Source organism: Acanthopagrus latus, chromosome 2, assembly GCF_904848185.1.
Source record: "Acanthopagrus latus isolate v.2019 chromosome 2, fAcaLat1.1, whole genome shotgun sequence".
In the NCBI taxonomy this organism is placed as follows: domain Eukaryota; kingdom Metazoa; phylum Chordata; class Actinopteri; order Spariformes; family Sparidae; genus Acanthopagrus; species Acanthopagrus latus.
Genome location: NC_051040.1, coordinates 25602917 through 25627434, shown reverse-complemented (window position 1 = coordinate 25627434; position 24518 = coordinate 25602917). Strand labels below are relative to the sequence as shown.

At 40.3% G+C, this 24518-nt stretch overlaps 1 protein-coding gene across 2 annotated transcripts; it reads right to left on the bottom strand.

Annotated features, from left to right (window-relative positions):
* Positions 1–1022: 1022 nt before the first annotated feature.
* On the bottom strand, positions 1023–24168 carry pxylp1 (2-phosphoxylose phosphatase 1). 2 transcript variants are annotated; one of them, XM_037083721.1, is made up of 6 exons: positions 24013–24168; positions 20659–20805; positions 12641–12829; positions 11357–11483; positions 3070–3209; positions 1023–2832 (listed from the first exon to the last, which is right to left on the bottom strand). In XM_037083721.1, exons 2-6 carry the CDS (start codon positions 20738–20740, stop codon positions 1805–1807), a joined length of 1566 nt encoding a protein of 521 aa, XP_036939616.1. In that variant the 5' UTR covers positions 20741–20805; positions 24013–24168; the 3' UTR covers positions 1023–1804. The 2 variants fall into 2 exon arrangements, with proteins under 2 accessions (XP_036939616.1, XP_036939626.1); XM_037083731.1 differs by lacking the exons at positions 20659–20805; positions 24013–24168 and adding an exon at positions 15344–15472.
* Between the last annotated feature and the right edge of the window lie 350 nt (positions 24169–24518).

The window sequence follows — 24518 nt, the reverse complement described above, 5'->3', positions numbered from 1 at the left end:
TGTACAACTGATCTCTTGTCAGCGTTGTATATTGTCGCTAATGATGATGACACATGACTTATCTATTGGTGAAGCACTCACGGTTTTTACATTCATATAAATGTATTGACTATGTGCTGTGCTGCTGCAGCACTGGTGACAAAGTGGGTAACTGATAGCAGCAGATGGCTCAAGGCTGCCTTTGAATGGTTTGTGGAGCTAATACGCCATCTAGTGGTAGATCAACATAAGAGACTTCAACATAAAACTGATCTTTTCACTTATTTATACATCATTTATATACATAAAGGGTTGTGGTCAAAGTTTTGCACACACAGCATGTGCATCATGAGTTCCAATGATTTCTACAGCTCTTATTTTACCGTGATGTAATGACTGGGCACACAAAACACTCTTGAAGATTAGTTCAGCTATTTTAATTTGGGTTTTCTGAACATCATTCTGAAACCAAATGCCCCTTGGTCATTTTTCACCTCAGTGGGTCATCGTGTTGTCAGTGGGTCTCAAGTCCGGAGTTTGGGATGACTGTTCCACAAGCCTTAATTCTAACCTGATTTGGCCAATTCTTCATAACTGACGCACTGTCCTATTGGAAGACCACACAGCCACTTACCTTCTGACTGATATGGTTTTTCCTAAAGAATTTTAGAGGCAACCCTAAGGTAACCAAGCAAGGGCTTCATTCTTGCAGAGCCCATGACAATGTACAGTAAATTATGATTGACTGTGAACATCGACACCTGTGTTTGAGCCGCTTCTAATTCATCGAGAACCTGCTTTTGGGTGATTCTTGACCACCCCAATCAATATTCTCTCGGCAACAGGTGATGGTTTGGGTCTCTTCCTGATCGTTACAGTGACACAAAGGCACTTTACACTTACAAATTAAAGATGCTTTTTCAGGTCAGTGCTGAGCTCCTTACACTTTCTTGTAGTATTTGTGGCTGAGTCTGATGAGTTTAAACCAAAATATCACCAGGAATCCACTTCTTAACAAACTAGTCAAAAATGATATAAACACGTCTGCTCATACAGAACCTTTATTTAACTCAGTTACCAACAAACACAAATTATATGTGGAATGTGATTGGTTTTTATTACCAATGAATATAAATACAGATGTACTGTAGTTGTAAATTAATGCAAGAAAAAAAACACCTATCATTTATCAAGTACCAGAGACAATTTTACTAAAACAAATCATCAGGATAGAAATACCATTAAACAGACAGCCCACTGAAATGACTAAACATTAAGTCCCATAAGAATGTTTAGTGACTAATGAATCATACAGAGTAATGTGGGCCAAACTAGCCCAAAGTGTAATTTTCATCGAAAAGATTTACTACACAAAATATGTTCCAGGAATGTTTAATCCAGCATAAGTTTTCCAGCTTTGATATTCCCTTTTCTTGCAAAAATTTGGGAATGCTGGAATTTCACAATTCCATGGTATTATGGAATGTAGGAATAAAGTGGCTAAGTGCCATACAACTTCCCTTGAATTATCTCCTTCAGATTTGCTATAGAAAACATACAATATTGAAAAAGGAACGTCAAACTCTGTAGAAAGGTTGGAAATGTGACACCTCTGACTATTGTGTAATGTACAGCAGTGTGTGTTGTGAACTCACTTTGTGCTCAGAAATGTCAAAGAAACATTTCAAAATATGTGGAATTTTAAGACAATATGAGAAGCATAAAAAGTGCACCATCTTCAAAAGTGGAAAACAACTAAAAGTCAAGGGAAGTACAACCATCTGCCAGCTCTGCATCTGTACTCAGTCACCCTCCTCTCCATCTGTCAACCAGGGCGCCTGAAGCAGGCCTCCTGGTAGGAAGTAGCATTGACAAGGCTGAACATGTCTCTCCTGACAAAAGACAGGAAGTTCTTCAGAGGACAGAGTGGCTGACTGGCACGGCGGTCATGGGAGCGACAGAAGGTGGTGTGAAATGTCACATCCTCACCGTTGTACAGCACCCTGATGAACAGTTCCCCGTCTTTCACTTTCGACTTCTCACCTTTGCTGGCTCTCTTCTTCAGCTGCCCTTGTATCACTGGTGGACTCTTCCACAGTTCAAACACTACTCTTGCTGCAAACCGTGGAAAACTTGCTTCCTCCAGTCCCAGGGCACTCAGTAACGGGGCCATGGTAACATCGTGTGCTGAAGAGAGGGTGAAGACCTCCTCGCCTCCTGCGCGCGACTGTCGGCCAGCCTCATTATCCCTGGCCACACGCTCCATCTTGGTGGCAGTTCGGTTAAGGTAGGGGTACATGGCCAGGATGGCATATTTACGGTACAGCCCCACTCTTCTCCGATCAACTTCATCATCTAGCTGCTGTCGTCGAATCACAGCAAACTGCGCCATTGTCAGACATGCCTTGGTACCACCTTCTCCCATGGGAACACATGGGAAAGAGATGCCATGGCACAAATGGCACAACAAGGAGTCTATAGGGTTTGCAGCTCGGAGTTGGCGGGTGAGCAATCCCAAAGTCCGTGCCATATCCACGTAAGTCCTCTCAAGTTCAGTATCGCTCACTCTGAGCCGATACTGTCTCCTCTGCTCTTCCTCCAGGTATCTGTTCCTGGCGGGGCAGTCACATGCCGAGCCGCAGAACAAAGTGCTCCACTGGTGCCGCACAGTCAGTTTCGTCCAATCAAAGTCCAGTAAGAAGCCATAGAGGAATGCCAAACCGCTCTGGAGAGTGCGGCTCTTACCTGTGGTCTCAACCCACACCTGGCGGGGCAACCAGTCAGAGGGGAGGAGATTGTGGCGCTTGTAGGCTTGATGGAGGAGCTGCCCGTTGCGCAGGTGTTGAACCACACCTGTAAAAGAATGGAAACAAGATGACATTTGACTTGTAGATCGATTCGATAAAAAGAATGATCTGCGGAACTGATCAATGTTAGCTGTTTGGAAGCAAATCTTGAACTGAAAGGATCATTTGAAGTGGAGCGTTGACAGGTAGAAAAGGAATATGTAATGGGTGTCTATGAAAGTTCAGCTTTGGTTAGAAGAGAAGAAAACTGTCTGGTTGTGGTGGGCAGGGTTGCCTCGCTTACCGGTCTGCGTGAGTTCTCCCATCTCACAGGCACTGTGGTTGGGCAGACGGGGAACAGAGCTCAGTGGTGAGTCCCAATGGCCACGCCCTCCCAGGCCCATATGACTGATGAAGGTGTTTAGCAAGGGGTGGGAAGGCTTCCTGAGGGTGGTAAAGAATGATAAACTGTGGTAAATACCAGGATTCTAAAATCATATACAGAGTGGAAGGATGTTCAGCTGTGCTATAACGGTATTTTGTTGGAAAACTATAAAAGAGGCTGAAAAAGAGACGGCAGTGCCAACACAACGTTTCCACTTGAACAAAAGTTGTATTTTTAGTAATTAGTAAGCAGTCATTGTATACACAAAACAATAAACCTCAACCGATAAAAAAGGCACAGATCCTGAAGATACACAATTCCATGCAATGTCAGTAGGGACCTCCCCATAGGGATGCACAATATATATCAAACTGATTATTTACCCAGTTATGGGAAATGTATATAACTATTTATTGCCTGGATGATGAAATTATTGCCAATAAATAGTCCCATAAAAATGGCACACAGTTGTTGGCTCATGACCTAATGCAGCTATGCCTGTGAAGAGTCCCTGATTCCCAGGACCGGGAGCCCGATCGAGTAATGGAGAAGTTTCAGACTCTGGCCCAATTTAGAGTACCGTTAATACCTGTCAACCCCCTGCACTAGTGCCAACAGTGAGCATTGGTTTTTTGCTGTTGCTCATGTGGTTGGTGAAGAAAAAAAGAAACAAATCATATGCAAAAAGGTAGAGACACTTCTTTTTATCAAGAAAAATATTTGGTTTGTTGATTTGTGAAAATGTGAATGCCAACTATGTGCCTCTTTGTCAGTGTTTTATTTGCAGATAGGAGCCATAGCCTTGCCTTTCAGCAACAGCCTTTATTTTTGTACTGGGATTTGAAGTCAGAATCTTTAGTCAGAAGTGTTCTTTGTATTAGTTTTTTTTAACAATATTGATTGTATATATCAAATATTAAATAATTCATCTTCGCTCCCTATCTTGGCCTTTTTAGCTCCGGGGGTGCCCAAACTACTAGGGGTATAAATCGCAAGTTTCATCAACATACAATATTATATTGATTCTTTGGACAATAACGCAATATTTGCTGATATCACAAAGTCTGCCATGATACAGGGGCCTGCGATCGAAATATGATATCATATGCCCATTTAACAGAATCAGTTACCTTTACATCAACTCACAAAAAGCAACCAAAATATTATTTGACATTTGTATTACTTAACTCTTTGATGGAAATATAATTTTATTAATTGTTCCAGACATTTAAAAGGGAAACAATCTATGCTTTTTAATAAAAAGAAAGCACTGTTTAGAAAGGATGGACAGAAACGGTGGCAAAGACATGCCATGGGAATTTCAAAATAAAGGCATATCTTAAAAATGGTGGTGATATGAATCAAAGTTCTCACTTTGCATCTAGGTTAGTAACTTATCTTCGAAATACAAAAAAATTGAAATTATTATTGGTTATCAGTATTGACCATGAGAAGCGGGCAATTATCGGTTACTGGTATCAGCTGAAAGAATCCATATCGCGCATCCCTTATTAAAACCACAGCTACCACTGAGAAGCAGTTACAACAATTGTTTCCTTGTCCCTGTGGAAGAAATGAATGTGTGGCCACACACAATTATTTTGAGAGACATGCTGGATAAAATGAAGCACAAATATATTTAAAAGGTTTTATGGCTTTCAAACAGTTTCACAGTTGTAGTTATTTTTTAGTTAATCATATCTGATTTCCACTGAACTGATTTCAATTACATAACACCACGTTAGAATAGCAGCGTGTTCTTTTTCATCCTAACAGACAAACGACAATTTGACGATGTCACAGGAAGAATGCACGGTGGTAAAAAAATGCTAACTTTTACTCAAGTCCTTCAGTTTTTGGGGTCCTGGTATTGTTCATTCTAGCCTGAAAATGATTTGACAACAATTTCAAATGATTAATCATTTAACAGTGTATACTATGCCAAACTACCAAACTTCTTCTTCTTAAATGATTCCTTTTGTCTCTTTGATATTATTGTAAATAGTGAGTTTTGGGCCACTGATGGGATAAAATGAACATCAACATAAAACCTTAAAAAATAATTGTTAATTACTATTATAAATGCATCAATGAAACCACAATACTTCATTTTACAATCGTCATGGAATTTTACTTGTGATACTCAAAACATGCAACACTGGAGGAACTTAAAAGTCCCTCAACTGATAAGTGGATTGACAGAAATTTGGAAAAGAAGTTCAATAATTCAACAATCTTTTTAATCAATTCTCAAGCACAATGCCAAACATTCTCTGGCCCAAGCTCTGTCAAATGTCAAGATTTTCTTTTTTTTCTGTGTAATATCAACTGAGTATCTTGTCTTGTTTCATCACACAGAAAGTCCTAGTATCCGAGGCACCAGGTAAAGCGGGGTGATGATGAGAAACGGCTAAACTAGTTTGATCTATTTCTCAAACAGAACAGCCTGTGCTGAGGCAAGTGGAAAAATGTGTCTCAAGTATTGGCAAGCAACATGGTTCAATTGAAGGGAAACCCATTTTCTTTCACAGTAGTTCACTGTACAGCTTTCGGAACTGTTGGGGGAAAAACACAACAAGCACAACTGTATTGATGGAGTTTGATTTAGTTACATCTAACTAGTGATGCTAAACTCAATGTTCCTATAACAGAGGGCTAATGGCATTAACAGTGTTGTCAGTATACAGAGAACCTAATCATTAATGTAAGGAGATTTACATGTTCAGTGTGGAACAGTAGGACCAGGTGACTTCCTACCACCATCCACCACCAGGTGTCTCTCTAACACAACACTGTGGGACTACAGCACTGTTCAATATGAGTGGGAGGGTGTATGGGAGATGATGTTATAAAAAGATGAAAGAATTTGTTGCCTTGGGACACACACTCATGCATATACAGATATGCAAGCACAAACACACATATCGACAGGACACAAGGACGAGGGCAGCAAGAGGAGCAGCCAGTGATCTAATAGATTAGAGATGATTGAAGATTACAGTTGAATATAACAAATCCGTGGGAGCTGCAGCTCAGCTCGCTCAGATTAAAAGATTGCACACAAACACAAGCACACACACAAGCACACAGTTTCCATAGTGATCATGGACTGGTCCAGGATCGTGACATTAAAAAACGACCTTCTGTCATTTCTCTTAAATCAAACTTTTGATTGTGATGACTGATCGAGTGCTGTAAAGTTAATCTGGCATCTGCAGCCACAAAGGATGGGCGACAAAGGTACAGATTCCTTTTTCTGTCAAAATAAAAGCTTCAAAGAACCACTCTGATTTCAGATGAAAGCACTAGCCCACATTTGCTATTTTTAAGGGAACTGTCTTCTTTTGTTGTCACGTTGCACCAGCACCTGCCGCTATCCGCATTCAATATTCACTTACACAATAATATATGCAGCACAAGGCACATGAATGGTGAAATGAGTGAGATATTGCATCATCAGTGCTCCTCTCTGCTCTGTCATCAGCAGATCAGTTTGCTGACGGGAGTGTGGGACAATCTAGATTTAATTGGCTACACTGGGAGACTTGATGTCAGGACATGGGGGACACGAGTGTGGACAAAGAGCCAGCCAGGCCGTCTATTAGACTGATTGTTGCTAACCAAAGATTACAGAGCCCAATTACATTAAGCAGGGATTATTATCACTGGATAGGACAGATTAGTGATGAGGGAGGAAGGGATGGAGAGATGAGGAAAGCAGGGGTAGGAGGAATAAAGAGTAAAGGAAATGAAATAGTGTGATCTAAAGTGGGGGTGAGTGCTAGACAGAATTTAAAGTAAAAAGGATGATTGCAGAAAGAAGAAACCTTGACAAAGACTGTAGTGGTGAAAGACGAAGAGGAGGGAGAGAGGGGATGTTCCCTGCTGGAGAGAGCTCAGTTAACCGCAGACGGAGACAGTGGGTCGGCAGGCTGGTGCCAGCACACATACACATGCACACACACACACACACTGCAGACACACGCGTTCGCACACACACACACGCAACTGAGCACTCTGTAAGGATTCAGCCCTGAGCATATGCTAGTTCAGATCCCTGTAATTAAACCCTCGTCTAAATACAACACAGAGCAATCTACAATTATTATGAGGGCAAAGAAATGTGAAATAGCTTTTAATGGTAGGTCTGCAAATAATGATTATTTTCATTGTCCAATAAAATGTTGATTATTTTCTGGATTCATCTGTTAGTTGTTTGGTCTATGAAATGTTGAAAAAAGTTGATTGTGTTTCCCAAAGCCCAAGATGACATCATGTTTTGCCCACAGCGCAAAGACACTCTTTCACTTTCGACATCTACCAGATCGCTGTGCTGGTGTCTGTGTACACTGTTAGTCCACAGCCATGTTAGCGGCTCTGTTAGGCTGCTTAAGCACAAAAAGTGTTTTGAGCTGCATGCCAACATGTTCACAGTGAGTGCCTTTCCATACAACTGCTTTGACACACATTTTCAATTTGTGTATAAAGCTGAATGATTATGAGACTATATCATTGCTCGAATTAATGTATAAAACAGAAGTGCAGTTTGGTCTGGGCAATATATTAATATCATTATGGTGATACTAGACTATACATTGTCTTAGATTTTGGATATCAAACTGGACTAACACTGGTTTGACCCAGTACACCTGACTGGGTAAAACCAGATGCTCACTATCTGTAGTGCACTGCATTAATTTACTTTACATTAATTTGCCAACTGAACATTTAAATCAACTTTTATTTTGAACTAGGCAAGTCACAGGAAATGCTTTGTTCAGTAAGTTTAGCAGTCTAGTGCTACCGGTCAAAACAGAATGCCAACAGAGTCATTTTGTTGGCATTTGTTCAGAGCAGATCTGTTTGAAATATGTCAAGTAGTTTTATCTAGTATGTGGGAACAATGGAATAAGAGTGAACTGTTAGATAGATCTACTCTCCTTGTCAGGTGCGATGCTACAATGTGTGCTATGACATTAAGGCTGCTGGCCTAAAATATTAAAAAAAAGTAACTGCTGTCTGTACCTGTCCTTGTGTTGTCTGTCAGCTGCCTGATCGGTACTACTGCACATGTGCAACTCTCATCATCAGAGAGCGGACAGAAGCAAGATGTCTCCCTCCTCAGCAACTTTCATTATCACAAAAAACAATTTGCTTAATTCCGAACAGAACAGACCAATACTTAACAGGTTTAATGTTTTGCGGATGTACTCTGATGAGGTATATGATTTGCTGCTTTCACACTGACTAACAGGACACACAGGAAAGAAGGCAAACTCGTCTCCTGATTATGTGATTATTAAGCAGGTTTACCAGCGTTTAAAACTCCACCATATACACGCTAATTTTCATGTAAAAGTTGTAAAAGGGAAGTAACCAACACATTTTTCCAAATTACCATTAACATGTGAATATTGGGTTTCGCCGCTGTTGCTTTTAAATATGACAACAAATCCTCCGCCATCGTATTGTCAGTCAATTGTACTAACGTATCATTGTACCAAATATCATGGCAAATCACAGAGACTGGTATTGCCATCCCTTGAGTCATGCTGTAAAAATAAAATAAAGAAAAAAACGATCTAATCCTATCCCCACAGTAATGGAGCTAGGATTAGGTCTTCCGCTCTTGTAAACATTAAATGTCATTGTGTCCTTTTGTGCTAGATTTGGCCCACGATTCAATCATTTTCATAATGCCAAACCAAGCTTCAGTTCACTAACATACTTTGATATATTCAAAGAGGAGCTCAGTACTGTAGCCACAGGATACAACTACTGGCCACAGAACAGTTCTTGAGGCAAAGGGAGCAGGTGCTTGCTCACAGGCACATCAATGTTTTATAAGTAGATGAAGGCAAGAATCACTGTATTTCTTGTTAATTACTGAATGGAAGACAACCTCGATCATAAGAGGCTTGTGTGCTGGATGGCCTACTTTCAGCCCCCATTTCACAGATCAAGGGTATTGGAAATATCTAATATTAGATGCACATAGCAGTCTAACTGCATCCTGCCAATCTGAAATGCAACTGTGTGTACACCGTGCCAGCTCAAAAGATTACAGCTTGGACGCTCCATCCAGATGTGCAAAGCCAATGTGGCCGAAGTGAAAGCTTTGTGCGAAATTAAGTCATTGGCTAAATCTGGACTCAGGTACACAGCCAAAACAGGGGGATTGGTCACAGGGAAATTATTGGCCATATGGTCTGAATAAGTCATTCATGAGGATTTGCATGCACACATCAGTACCATCAGACCAAAGTTAATTTTTGGATACAAAATGACTCATTCTGCTCATAACACATGTGTATCTACATAAAGATTTTGCATAAATTGAGGCTGTTTACAGTACAGACACATGCTGACTTTTTAAATAAATTCCTGTCATTAAGACTCATCTAACCATCTTGAAAGAGTAAAAGTGTGAGCACAGCCAGAGTGCTAAGAAAGACAGGGAGGAAGATATACAGATGAGCTTAATGAATTCAAGAAGCTAACAATATTAATTTGTGTGTGTTTATGTGTGTGTGTGTGTGTGTGTGTGTGTGTGTGTGTGTGTGTGTGTGTGTGTGTGTGTGTGTGTGTGTGTTTTCCATCCATATTACAGTAGAGAGTTTCTGCAGTGACAATTGTTGTGTCTAACCGCAGCTGTTCAGTGAGCATGTTTGCTCAAATCAAGCGAGATAAGACTGTCAACAACCCAGCCTCAACAGACCACGCACACAAATGTAAATGTGTTTGTCTTTATATGCGTGTATCCATTTGCACCAAAGCGCAGCAGAACAGATGTAGCAAATGAAATCCACCCGCAACTGCTGACACATCCAGTAACACTGAGACCGTAAGACTGAAACCATGGGAATTGTATAAGCCTATCTTTTTCAGTGTGCTTGAGTTAAATGCGAATACAGATTCTGATATTTCAAATGGTAAATAAATCAATTTAGACAGAGGTCTCTGTAAGCCTCACAAATACCACAGAAAAAAGTATTTTACAACTACTTCCTAATTAAAAACACTGGGCTCATTTTCTGACAGCTGCAATTAAGCAAGCAGTTTTTGTGAGAGGACATGAGAAGTTGTTACAGTAATTGGTCTCTCATTTTCCAGCAGGAACTCTTGTTAGGCATTAGGCAGAGGTAGCTGGGGTGGGGTGCTTGGGAGGCCAGCTAAAATCCTGGTGGCATTTGGCGCTCTTTAGTCTGACCTGTATGAACTGAAACTGTGAGCATGAAGCCTTTATCTTTAGTCTAGAAGCCAATGAAAAGTGTAAGAATGCACTGATGAAGACTTTAATCTTTTCAATCTTTTCATTTATTAATACTTGAATAACTGAAGCAGGATAAGGAAACACAGCATGAACATGTTGCAATATAAAGCAATTACACATAACAATATCACATTTTTTGTCTTCACCTCCACATGTCTGTTTTTCAAAGTGCAACATTTTTGTTGCTTAAAAAGGTAAACTAAGTAGTTGTGAGGAAAAAACTAATCAGAAAAGAAAGATCTTTATTGACTTTTACTATGCCTAAACAAACTAAATAAACAAAATCTCTATATTTTCATGACCGAATAAACAAACAAACCTTAAGGACAATATAATTTCAAACCGTTGATCCGTTTTTTTTCTTTTTTTATATATGCTATGTAGTGGACACTGCCACCTTACTGACTTCAAAATGTGTTCTGGGGACCTTATATTCCTCTGAGGACAGCTTGTTTAATCAGTTATGGAAAACAAATATATTTCTGAGTTTGTATAATGTAAATGTTTAAAATTATGAGCTTGAATTTCCTGTCCAAAACTACATAGTGACCCTTTAAGTGGAGGAGAAGTTTTCTTCATTACACGTGTTCACGCTTTCTTGCCTGATACCATTTTGACATCAACATTGCTCAATTCCAGATCACACAAATAATTGTCAGCTCTTTGAGAATTGTTTTCATTCTATTACACTTTTTTTCCCCACATCATTTCCTAAACAACCTGGTTCAGGATGACAATGGCCCATAAATTAAGAAAAGAAAAAATCCTTTCAACCTCCTTCCCTTCTTCAGAAAAGTTGAAGGAAACTACAGCTTGATGGGACACTAACTAAAAACAAAATGCTGTTTTTGGCTATGGCCGAAATTTGACTATGACAAAAAAAAATGCTACAGTTGTTATATCTACTATATTTTCTGTAGAAAGTGTGTGTACCTGCTGGTGGACAAAGTGCAATCAATGGCGGGCCGTTTGGTCTTGGGGATGGAGTAAAGTGGGTAGCGGTCACCATGGCGAATCATCACCTGGACAGACAGCAGCTTGTAGTCAGCAGGACTGTGACCTGTTAAAAGGAGACAGCCATGAGGATCCACAATTATCTAATGCAGACTTCAGAACTGCTATTATGGCATCAGTGATAGCTTTACCATAACTTGTAATTACTATTTGCATTCTTATTTAGATAATTGATAACAAAAAGGTAGCTAGATTGTTCAGTAACGCTTTGCTTGTAGCTGCAACTTTACTGTCAAAGGGAGTGAATATTTTCACTTATGATTCATCAGGTAGACAAAAATATGATTTCTTATAATTGCTAATATTTGTCTGTATCTGCTACATCATACAAAGATTGAAATGTTGTCAACAAGCTGCAAACATTTCAGTGACAGTATGTCAGCAATTTGTATGCAGCTAGTTTGCAGCAGCCCTAAGTTGCCATAAAAATGACTTGCCAAATACAATGAATGCTTTACTCTGCAAAAAAATAAATCAGCAAGATTGAAGTAAAAGTGCTCAACTCTGGAGATCGACAACGATACACTAAACAGGACACTAAAATAACACCAACTAAAAATTTGATTAATTACATTAATTCATTTAAAATAATAATACTACCAATCTCAATCTTAGAAGAAGAAATTGATTTTTCTACTTTAGAGACAAAACTGTCATCCAGAAATAAACAGAGTAAAATTTAATTAGTAGTGGCTGGTATTACTTGTCTTAGGTGATAAAGGACATTTAAATGATCGCCTGGGGTTGTTCTGACTTTTCAGAGGAGGAGGGAAAAAATACCAGGCTGCATGCTGCTGTGCTGTGCTGTAGAGAGAGAGCACTGCAGCATTATGGATGATGCAATCTAGTGGAAATGACTATCGCACAATTAACACATCTCCCGAGTCCTGACACACTAGATCTGACATTATTACTACGTTAAGTATGTATACACTGTCCATCAAACTGGGCGATTCTAGCAGCTGATCTAAAGTTGTTTTTAATGCTCTTAAACTGTCATGCTGTTATACTTGCTGCAGCATAATTGGAAAGAATTTACATACATACAAGTTCATCAGCTATCACTGGTCTCATGGGTTCTCATTAAGTTTTCAGGAGGACAAATGACAGATGTAACCAAATTCAAAATCACATATTCAATCCACATGCCTGTAGTCTTTAGTTAGATCTGATAGATTTTATTTGTCAGTATGCAGGTCTCACCCTCCCATGCCTGTTCAGTACGGTTGGGAGTGTTGCAATAGCCGTAGGCCTCAGATATGGGGTTGGGCTCCTCAGTGTGAGGCACTGGGAACACTCTCTTTCTGCTCTTCCCAAGAGCCGACCCAGCACCTCTATCTGCAGCCTGGAAGGGTTGCTCCTCCACTATGGGAGTTGTGGGGATCAGGTTCACTGGAGAAAATTAAAAAGAAAATTCAAAGGTTGACATGAAGAAAGTGAAAAAGGGATAAAGAGCAGAAGAAAATGAGACGAAGGCCAATGCATGCCTCTCACACCTGACTCCAAAAACGCACATGCACACCCATAACCCTCTGCAATTATGGCTCTTAAAATTTGAAAAATCAAGGGCACTTGTTGTCCAGTGAGTAGATTGTTGGCCCCTGATCTTGTTGCTTTCTTTTCCACCAGGAATAAAGATGAGAAGTATGAGGAAGCAAGTACGCAACAGCAAACATGAGGGACAGTGGCGACGTACAGCCATAGTGAACTTCACACATGGGTTTCTGGTTCAACATGGACTTGCTGTTTGCTAACAGCGGATCTGTCTACAACAACAATTGCGAATTAGCATTAATCAAAGGTATTTTATAGTTGACCTGATGATGTGCCGGATGAAAATGATATGGATCACAGAAGGTATTTTAATTAATCCTGGGAGTACATGAATGGTGATTGTCTGCACCAAATGCTCTGGCATCCCATCCAACAGTCACTGAGACATGACTGAGTAAATATCAGCTGACCATGCATATCCCAAAACCCATGGCAATTCTTAGAGCTGTTGAAATATTACTCTAAAAGACAAAAAATTCACTTTATGGTGGCGTTACAGGAAAAATCAGAAGAGTAATTATCTGACCATGAATGTCTGTGTAAAATTCCATGGCGATTCATGAAATATTTGGTGAGTTATTTCTGTCAGAACCAAAGCCATGAAATGACCGATCAACACTGCCAACCATAGAGCAGCACTGTACAAAGGGGAGTCATTTTGGCAACTGATGATGTAAAGGATCTGCAACAAGCGCTCACTCATAAACGGGAACAAGTAAAGCAAAAAAAGCCACCTGATGGAGCAGTGTGACAGAATTCGTAAAAAAAATAACAAACCAGTTTAACTGTAGTTCATCTCCACATCAACAGCTCTGTAACCCAAAACCCCTCACTGCTACCAGGGTGTTGCCCGGACACCAGTGACCTGTGACCCCGGGGAGGAATGATCCAATAAGAGCAAAGATGCTGTGGGAACTGGAAGGCCCATTCACTAAGATCCAACACTGAAGAGAAAGAAGTTGAACCCATATGGCCTTTTGGCAAGACGGATATCCAAATCCTGCTTATGTCACACACACACAGACACACACAGACATCAGAAATCCAAGCTAGCAAGTCAACTGTGCAAATATTACATCCTGCTGCAGAGAAAGAAAAGAGGCTCTGCCTGCCAGATTCTAAAGCACAAATAGATAATGGTTCCTCCTTGGTGTAACAACTTTCAGGCTTAAATTATTTTAGGTGTATCCATAGTATGTAGTGTGTCAAGAGTTACACAGTACTCCTCTAACAATCACACAGTCATTTCATTTCGTTTCCACTCCTCTTCTCCCCAGCTGGGCTCATAAAGTTTACAGTGTTGCCAACAAAACATTACTGCTTATGTTCACTCATGATTATTTTTTTAAATAAACATATGAGCCAGTTATCAAGTAAAATGCCAAATCTTGACTGGTTCTGGCTTCTTAAAAGTGAGGTTTTGCTGTTTTTCTCTATAGAATGATTTACATAGAGTGTTGTTGGGCTTTGGACCTTTGGTCTTACCAAAGAAGTGATCTAAACTTTAATGGGCAATCACTTTTTTAGCAACAATGTTAAACTGTGATGGTTCCAGCATTTTCAGTGTGAGGATTTGCTGCTTTTCTATGGTTTACATTTTATACATTTGAATATCTTCCGGTTTTTGGATTGTTTGTTGGAAAAACAAGCCATTTGAAGATGTGACCTTGTGCTTTGCGCAATTTTGCAAAGTATTTGTCACTATTTACTGAAATTTCCGCAAACAGTGCGATTAACCATATATATATATTTTTTTAAATCAACAGATTGAATCAATGCTAAAAATACTTTTTAGTTGTAACTCTGAAAATGTCAGGGCATAATATTACAGTCAACCATTACGAAGCATCACAGATGCTTCTACTTAACGTCAACATATTATGAAGGAAATTTCTGCAAGCTTTACAAAGAGGATAAAATGAGATGAGACAAAATGTTCAGTGTGAGTCAGGCACCCTCCAAGTACAGGACACACACTTTTCATTCTTTGAGCTATATCTCACATCCACTCACACACATTATATCACTTCATCTGAACACCTGACAGACAGCTGTCAAAATGGCTATGCGTTGTTTTTTATTCTAATGCTGTTGTATGGAAAAAAAAAGTAAAGTCTCAAGTCAGAATAAAAACAATGACAGTCCAGCAAAACCAACACACAGATATCTACTGTTAAAGTTTACTTATGTTTGGCATAGAGAACTGCATCTAGATCATTAAAGCAAAATAACTTTATGTTAAAAAAGTAGTAGTATTCATGTGAAAATCTTTACTATTTCTACACAGTGGGTAATACGGTGGTCATATAGGAAATCTAAACTCATTTAATGAAGATTTCTGAATAAACTCACCACTGACGATGAAGAAGAGAAGGTGTGCAGCCACAGCGGAGACCATTTTGACGACTGTTCTGCAGCTTGAGGTTCAGCCACACACACTGCAGCTCATTCATTGCCACAACCTGTTCCCCTCTACGCTCTGTGCCCCATACTCTGCCACCCCCCGCCCCCAGCTACCCATCAACACACACGCACGGCTGCCTGAACTAACCAAACTTTTGGAGGCCAGCGCATTCACAGTCACCTACACAATGGGGCCTTTGTATCTTGCTGCCGAACTCCACCAAGTGCAGACACAGCGCTGGCACACACAACACACTGTAGCACGCAAACACACTCACGGGAAATTCATGCACCCATATTAATGTGTTTCCAACTTTCCATCCACCTACATTAGATCATACAGACACAAAAGGAGACTGTCTGAGAGGGCTATCAACAATGATGACAACTCGGTCTGACACTGATAAATGTTGTTACAGTTCTCTTGAACGAACACCCTGCTTCTAAACACACCCTACACACACAGACACACACACCATTACACACATCTAGAGCTAAATATAGTACACCCTGTTAAATCTTCCACCTCTGTGTGTTGGTGAACGTTTCATTACACACACACACAGACGCAGCTTGACCCCTACCTGAATGCATAAGTAAAGAGTGTGTTCTGCCACAAAAATGCACACCGAACATGTTTTGGGTCAGCTATCGCACCACACCAATTAGCGGTTGAGCAGGTACTCATGAAATGTGGTTTGGCCTGAAATTAAGTAGGTGTGTGCCCATTAACCAGGCTCCAAAGTGTACTGTGCTGGAGTAACCAAAGACCAGTGTGGAAAGGTGCAACATATATTGACACAGACCAAGTACTGTGTGGGTGGATGGCTATGGCAGCCTGCAGCTGCCCATCATAATGAGCCTTCTAATTTACAAATGACAGATTATACACATCATTCTGTCACCTGCATGCCAATAAAATCACAATAAGTGATTAGTGATCACTCTTTCTCACAGGGATCTATTAAAAAACTAAACTAGCTGACAACTACAGGAGGCAGAGCAATGTGGCTTAATGAACAATCTGCAGGGATATAAAACATAATCAGCAAAGACTGACATCCTGCTTAGTAAATTTAATGAAGAACAACTGTTTGGCATTACAGAAAAGCTAGGGAGGTACTGTTGAGACCCCTGACTGCCCCCTGGCTAATCCAAATGTTAATATGGAGCATCTTCGTAAACCAAGTGCAACATGACATTCAATCTTAGTCTAAATGTTTTTCAAAGTGGAAAAGCCGCTCAGTGATTAGCACAGTTAACTCTTGGAATGGGAATTAAAGCTGGGGTAGGCGATGTCATTGTTTAGCTTACTTTATGTCCATTTTGCAGTTAAGATATCCCCTCCCTCCTCTCTGTCACCACACTCACACTACAGCTTTCTTTTTTCAATGCAGTTATCTCTGCCTTTTTCATTGCTTGGCCGTTTTAGTAGTATCAGAAAGCAGCAATCAGTTGTTGCAAGCGCTGGAATTGGTTTCTTTTGTCTTTTACTCCATGAGCAGGGGGAGGAGACATGAGTTAATAACTAAACACTGTATAACAGTGATTACGGTTGGAATATGGAGCTAGTTACCACTCATTTTAATAAGAAAATAAGTCTTCCAACAACTTTGATATGATTTTGTAAATACCAGTGGCATTATCAATTCTACTTCACTATGCATTCCTGATGAATGACAGGCAACCTGTCTGTCAACATCTAAAGTCAATGAAAAGAGAGAATATTTCTACAACATTTCGCTTCATTTATGTTTTGTTGGTCAAAGACACATTCTGCTTAGCCTGCACGGTGCAAATGTTAATATAAAACAGGATATTTAACCTACGTAACGGACATGCTGTTCACCTGGGAAGGATCTGTAGTCATTCGTAGGGTGTCAAATGCATGGCTTCAGTTATCGCACCACACAAATTGTAGAAAGATGTTTAAGCATATTGCTGGTGTTTAAACCCATGAAATTGTTATTTTACACACATAAAACTAGCACAGTTTTTATCTTTCTTTATGAATTGAAGCCAGAGTTTCTTCCTCTCTGTTATGCCTTTATTTTGTTGAAAGATTTTAGGAAGCTTAAACACACAGGTTGGACATAATTATTTTACAATGCACAACTCATGGGTTTGTAGGCATACAATACCAGTGGCTTGAACAATTTGGATGCATTTCTCAATAGAAACACAGGAGCCAATTCTCAATTCCCATTCACAGCAAACTTGGACTACCTAAGAGCACAGTTTGTTTACCGGGAAAACTACCGATCACATTACCCTGAAAAATCCATACAATGAGCACCGGTGCTTATTACTGTAAAGAGGGACACTGTTGCTAATTTCCATGTGATAACGCATTACTGTATCTCTGTATTCTGTTCAGAGATGCTAAATACATTAACATCTCTGACATAAGGTGGTCATTTATTTTTTGGGTTAGGGCCATATTTTCAATAATATTTAGCAAGGTCTTTCAAGTAGCTCACAAAAAACTTGAGCCAGATTTAGTCGCTGCAGATGTTCTTGAATAATTTAAGTAGAAATAATTGGCTGTGAATTCTGCCTAAATTAATACTTCTTGGGGTTCGGGTTACTTAAAAAAATGGCTCACAAAACAACCACATCCAACCAGTCAGCAGGATTCATTCCACTTCAGAAATTGCTTATGTTCTGGAAAATGTTAATGCTTGACACACTGATATTATATTTGGAGAATAATCAGTATCATAAAATCTCAACACAATGAACACACAACATGTGTCAGAGCTGAGATGCAGGACTCAGTATATCTGCTTACTTGTCAGTCAGTCAGTCTAAGGATACTTTACAGACTGACAATGTCCTTGTGGCCACTGGTCAGCAAGTGTCACTGGTTATTATCATGGAAACATGGGTCTTAGTACAGAGTTAGCCTGCCAAACTTGCATTAACTAATCTCAAGGCAAAATGAAGACTGGCCTTTTGTTCAGAAACGTATTCCGATTTCAGCTGCATTCCTGTCTCTTCTCTGATAGCACAGCCTTGCTCGGACAATCAGTCTGATTCAGCAGTGAGTGCAGACACACTAGAAAGTAAGAATGTAAGGAATGGGGAAATGAGAATTTGCAAGCTCTGCCTATTAAACACTAAACAACACTTGCTGGTGGATTATTGTTTTGGAAAAGCTACAAAAATTAGGTGAATAACATTTTGTTTAAAGTATATTTGTGGTCTTAACTATAAAATTTTGTCCCTCTTCTCCCTCAAACATGCCACATCTTGTTTATTTCATTCCAGCTCTTTTTTATTGCTGTGCTTAAACCTTTCTCCTCACAGACAACCGACCTTTCTGTTTCTCCTTTTATATCCTCCCATGACACTCCCTTCTCACTGTGAGTCTACAAGCACTCCTGAAGCACTTAAATCGCATCAAGCTCTGCTTCACCTTTCTCTGTGTTTCAGTCACTTTGATTCCCTCTACTGCAGCTGTCCTCTCTCAGGGGCCTCTCAGCTCTGTGGTCACTTTCCTCTGGGAAGCACCCATGTGTCAATCAGTGAAACAATCCCACTATTTGGCGCCATGTTGCAGACATCCAGGTCTTAATTCGAGGTAGCTTGGAGCCAGAGCAAGGCACTGACTCCACCATCGATCATCATCCATCAGTCAGTCTCTTGTGGTAATGGTCAACAAACAATAATAAAGACATGAATGGGCTTCATTAACAGCAAGTAGGGGGTTATATAGAGGATATTGTGGAGCCTCAAACTGCAGAATGAAATGCAGAGGGTGAAAAAATGATTTTAAAAAATGAAAAAAAAAAAAAAAAAAAACAGAAGCTGACATCTATTAAACATGAGGAGAAATCCCACACGCTTTCATCCCATGCTCCTCGTGGATAATGGCACAGATCCTTCTCTACAGTATGTTTGATGAATAAATGATGACAGCAGCTTTTCTCCAAAAGTACCACTGAAAAAATTAAGTGAGGGCAGTTTTTAAAGAGAACCTTCCTACAAGAAGCCCCTTACTTAAAAATAAAAACAACAACACAAAATCAATTATTGATTACAGTATTAACACTTAAAGACAGGCATATATGCAAATACCTGCACAATTACAGTAATTGATTGAGTCTATCTCATTATAGACTCTTTCTCTGCGTAAGAGTGTTTTACAAAAGGAGAAGATTACAGGGCAGGGGTTGAGAGTGGGTTGATAGTGAGGCATTAATAATAACTTACACAACAACCTTTTCTTAAATGATCACACAAGTATTATCTAGTGGAGGGGGAGGGAGGGAGGGAGGGAGGGGTGATGGTTGGGGAGGTGAGTGTGTATTCTGGCTAACAGCTCACTCACTTCTGTTCACCTCTGATCTTAGGTGGCATTTAAAGCAACAGAAGACAGAGGAAGAAGATGTGAAAGCTTTCAGTATCAGCGGTGTACACAGTTGAGTTTAAATAAGGTGTCAGAATCTCAAAAAGAGCTGATGAAGGACAGCTCGGGACTTTTGGTAAACATGAAGTCTAAAACACCAGCTCTGTCGTAGTGAATTTTCCGTCTGATATTGTGTGTGTGAAAGCGTGCTTTATAATCCTATTTGCTTGTCCAGACACATACTTACTATCACCACAAACACTTCCCCTGCATTAGGCTTTCTTAGAACTCCAGCTCAAAATAGCTTCAATTTGCACATTTTACATTAAATTACATATTTCCATTTTTACTGCACACCTCATCTTCTCCATCACCCACTGTTTTTCCAATCATGCCTGTAAGATTTGCGAATCACATCCAGAACCAGAAGAGACTGTCTCCATTTACTGAGCAGTGGTTTCCTTGCATTCACTGTGGCGGGCAGGGATACACTGTCTACACAATACCTACAGGAGATGCTGAACAATGACTTGATGGGGAAAAGACACATTTGCATACACCTAGGCATTCCACAGCAGATGTGAATGTGTTGCCACACACTCTGTGGAGGTTTCAGAGTATCCCGAGGCCCACTGTTGGTGCTGGATATTTATAGGAAGTCTATAGGGGATTCTGCTTTGTTTTGGTATGAATGGGGTCTCTTGAGTGGGAAAGCAAAAGAGAGGATGTGCATGTTTGAACACAAACACACAACAAGACAACTGGGGATTTTTCTGTTGAATATAAGGCTTCACAATTAATCAAAATATTACTGAAACTGCAATATGGTTCTGATTATTCAGTGTGTAAAAACTTGATCTATTCTTACAAACATGGCTAATTAGCTGAGCACAAACAGAAACTGTGTACTTACAGAACTGGAGGCTCAGACTGATAATGGCCAGAGCAGCTCCACCCACCACCACCAGGAGGAGGAAGCGGTTACGAGCCAGCATCTTATCATGCGATTGGTCCGCGTCCTTTCCCGTCAGCCATCCAGATCACTGTCCATCCCTGCAGGCTGGACACAGTGAAGGAGCTTATGAGATTGTATTTGATGCATAATTTTAGAATCTACTTGTTTTTCTCAATTTTATATGACCTAATAAAATGATTGTCTTAAGGATGTTTAATTAGCAAGAAGCAGCTTATCATGTGTGGCTGTCCTTTTTTCCTGCAGATAATAATCGAAGAAATATTATGTATGCAAATAATCAGTAGATGCAGCCCTCGCTCTCTAATACCCTTGTCACACTGGACAAAAAACCCAATAACACTAGCGAACATCTGGCTTTTGTCTTAAACGTGAATTTGTATAATCGGCATTCACTCTCACGTCAAATGACTCTGCAGTAGTCATGGGTATTTATAAGCTCCAGCTCCAATCGCTGTGATGGCTACAAAACACGGGTGTAAACAATACATCAACTAATTTTCACCCCCTGAGAGGCGCATTGCTGTAACATGTGCTCAAGTTTAGGAAGCTGGTTCATTAATATTAATGCTTTTCCATCTGTCTCTGTTCAAGCAGCACTTAACCATTGTTCAGTCAGCGCTGAGTTTGAAAGACAGACTGAAGTGTGAGACATTCAAAAAGTGACCGCTGTTAAGGGCTTACGTGACTGAGCCTCGCTGTCTGCTGTTTGATCGGTACTGGGAATGTGCTAATCTCAACAGCGATGAAAAAAAAGTGTCAGTGTCTCAATCTTTAGCAACTTGCGTTAACAGCTCTGAAAAAAAAAAAAAAACATGACACCTGAAACCGGAAAGGCAATCTCACCTCCTTGCAATGGGGAATGAGTCAATATTTGTAGCCAGCTTTACCCATGTTTAAAAAACCTACATACACAAGCTAATTTTGATGTAAAAATGTTATAACAAAGGGGTATACGGATGTCATTTTAAACCCACTAAAAATAGGCAAATTACACCTTTTCCATTCCCAGTAGATGAGTTTCCCTGCCTGTGTCACATTCAATGTCATGGAGTATGGAAGCCAATGGAGGACACGGCGGTTACCTCTTTGCATATCTTTTACTCTCTTTCAAACTCAGCGCCAGTTGAGTGATGCTGTGTGGAATGGAAACCACTGGAAAGAAACACACTCCAACGTCCTTGATGTCAATATACTTCATAGCATCACGCAGGAAAAGGGGCAAAAATATGCATTTCTAGTAAGGTGAAGTGTTCCACCACTGTCGATTGGAGAACACGCTCATCCACAGCAGTGACTACTGCAGTCATTTGGCCTAGGGATGACTGCTGATTGACTTACAGGTGAATTTGTTTGAAGATATGTCGTGGCGGTATGCTTAGGGCAAGTTTCCATGCATCCAAAGATGCTGGTTTTCTCTGGTGCCTCAGAGCATTATAGTACTGACACAACTGCCTCACATTCAAGCAAATAGAGAGGAAGTGTTTAACATTTGAGACAAGACAACATATGTAAAAAGGAACCATTTGTTCATTTAGTGTCACCATTTTTTTTTAGATTAGATTAGATAATATTCAGCTGTATTGTCATTGTGAACAGTACAAGTACAGAGACAATGAAATGCAGTTAGCATCTATACAGAAGTGCAAAAAGAGGCATTAAAGTGCAAGATCTGAGTAAATAATGCAGGAGATTATAGACAGATCCATTTGTCTGGATTTACAGAATCCATTTGTCTGGATTCTGGAAATGACAGCATGCCTTCTGCTTGAGAAGACCTCCCTCGGCCAGTCTAAATATTTCCAGCTATTGTTAATATCTGACTGTTTCATCTGGTCTCCCTTTATCACTTATGTAGAGCTAACATTACTTGTCCTGTCCCACTGCGTATTTTAAGAATAAATTGTGAAGTAGGCAACAATGAATAAGTCATTCCTTTTCCTTATTAGCTTAATGCATACCTTAAACTTTTGTTGCCATGTTGCTAAAACATGGAGGATACAATCTGTAGAATTGTTCTTATGTTTATTGCTTCCACAACAGATTCATCTGCGCAAAATGGTGCTAAGAAAGACATGCGAGTGGCATCCTTTACCACTGACAAGAGTCACATGTTCTATGGACCAACAATCCAAGCAAATCAAAATGAAAAATAAAAAAATAAAATACTGACAACTTCCATGTTCTTTCTCAGGCTTTCTGTGTCACACTCATGAACAGCTCTGTTACAGTCTGCGCTACTTTACTCCATAAACCCAGCAGTTATACATGTCCATGAATAGTCCGTGCACGGGCAGGGGGGTTGGAAACCAAGCAGAGACATGGGGGAGGATCAAACTAAAACTGCAGTAAATATAGCCCTACACAATAAACCCTGCCATTAGACGGTCTGAAAATACTCCCAGTCTGGAATGTTTGAGCCTACGTCTAACCAAGGTACAGTGAAACGATGCTTCGGGCAGAACTGGACCAGCGACTGTGCCCATCCTGACCCATTTCACCGCCTGCGCACACGAACCTGTAGCCTCACGATGCGTTGCGCCAAACTCCAGTCCGAATTCTGGCAGTTTAATGCTGTGTTGACTTATCTGTAAAGGTAGCATTTACACCTGTCAAATACTACATTGCACCTATCACAAATACATTAAACGAAAAAAAGCACTCCTGCTGATATGAAATATGAACTTGTATTCACATCTGTCACGCTGTTTGAAGGAGCACTGACGGGCCCATTTCTTTTCGCTTAATGAGGTGTAATTCTACACATTGTTTGAAAGCTGAATTCAAGAGTGGTTTTTAACATTCCTCAGACTCTTGTTCACGCGTTCGTAAATTAGCAGGGGAAAGTAATTCGCCAGGTCATGGGCATTTCTTGGCGTGACAACTTAGCTGACAGCAGCGTCTGGTCACGACTTGACTAGCTAGTTAACCACCGCTAGTTGGCTAACCGTTGGTTAGCTAGCTACTTACAGTCACTAGTACTGCAGCTCAACTATCCAAACGACTGTTATACGGAGAATACTGCACACGAACCAAGTGCTATCGTCACATATGTTATCGTGGACTTCTCCAAACTTTATGATACTTGTTGCTTCCAGGTGCAGGACTGGAGACGTGTTACCGTGCCGAGGTATAGCTTTGTGGTGCTATTCACCGAGCGGGCAGCCGAGTCAAGAAATTAAGATGCCACTTCAATCGAAGTCACTGCAGAAGACGACCGAACAGGAAGGAGACGCATGCCTCTGAGCGCCCGCACACGCTCAACAAATACTGCATTTCCGACATGTTTCTTACCTGCAGGAACTGAGTGTCTCTGAGCCGCAGAGGACCGAGTTCAAACACTTGAATCCAGCGCTTCGGTCACTACAGACTGCCGACACAGCGGCGACCACAGCCGCTAAGTCCCACGTAGTATGCAGCGGTACTTCCTGTGAGCACTTTCAAAATAAAGCCGCCGCGCGAATACCCTGCCACGTCGTGTGTAATACAGACGGAACACACAGTTTGTCATATTTTTTTCATAGATGACTCTTTATATTACACATTTAAGTTTTAATATTGATTTTAACAATCCATTGTAACAGCAAAGCAACTATCCCAGACACTGAAAAATTGAGTATAAATCCCTTCCACTGAATCACTGCATCACATCGTACTGGACATGTTGCATCTTATGTGGCTACTTCACGTGATACTTGTACGATATGAGTGAGTTATGTGTTCCACAGCTCCTTTTAAAAAAACACATCTTTATTTTTTAATCTTTAATCTCTCTAATAACAGCCTGTTATTCATTTAAA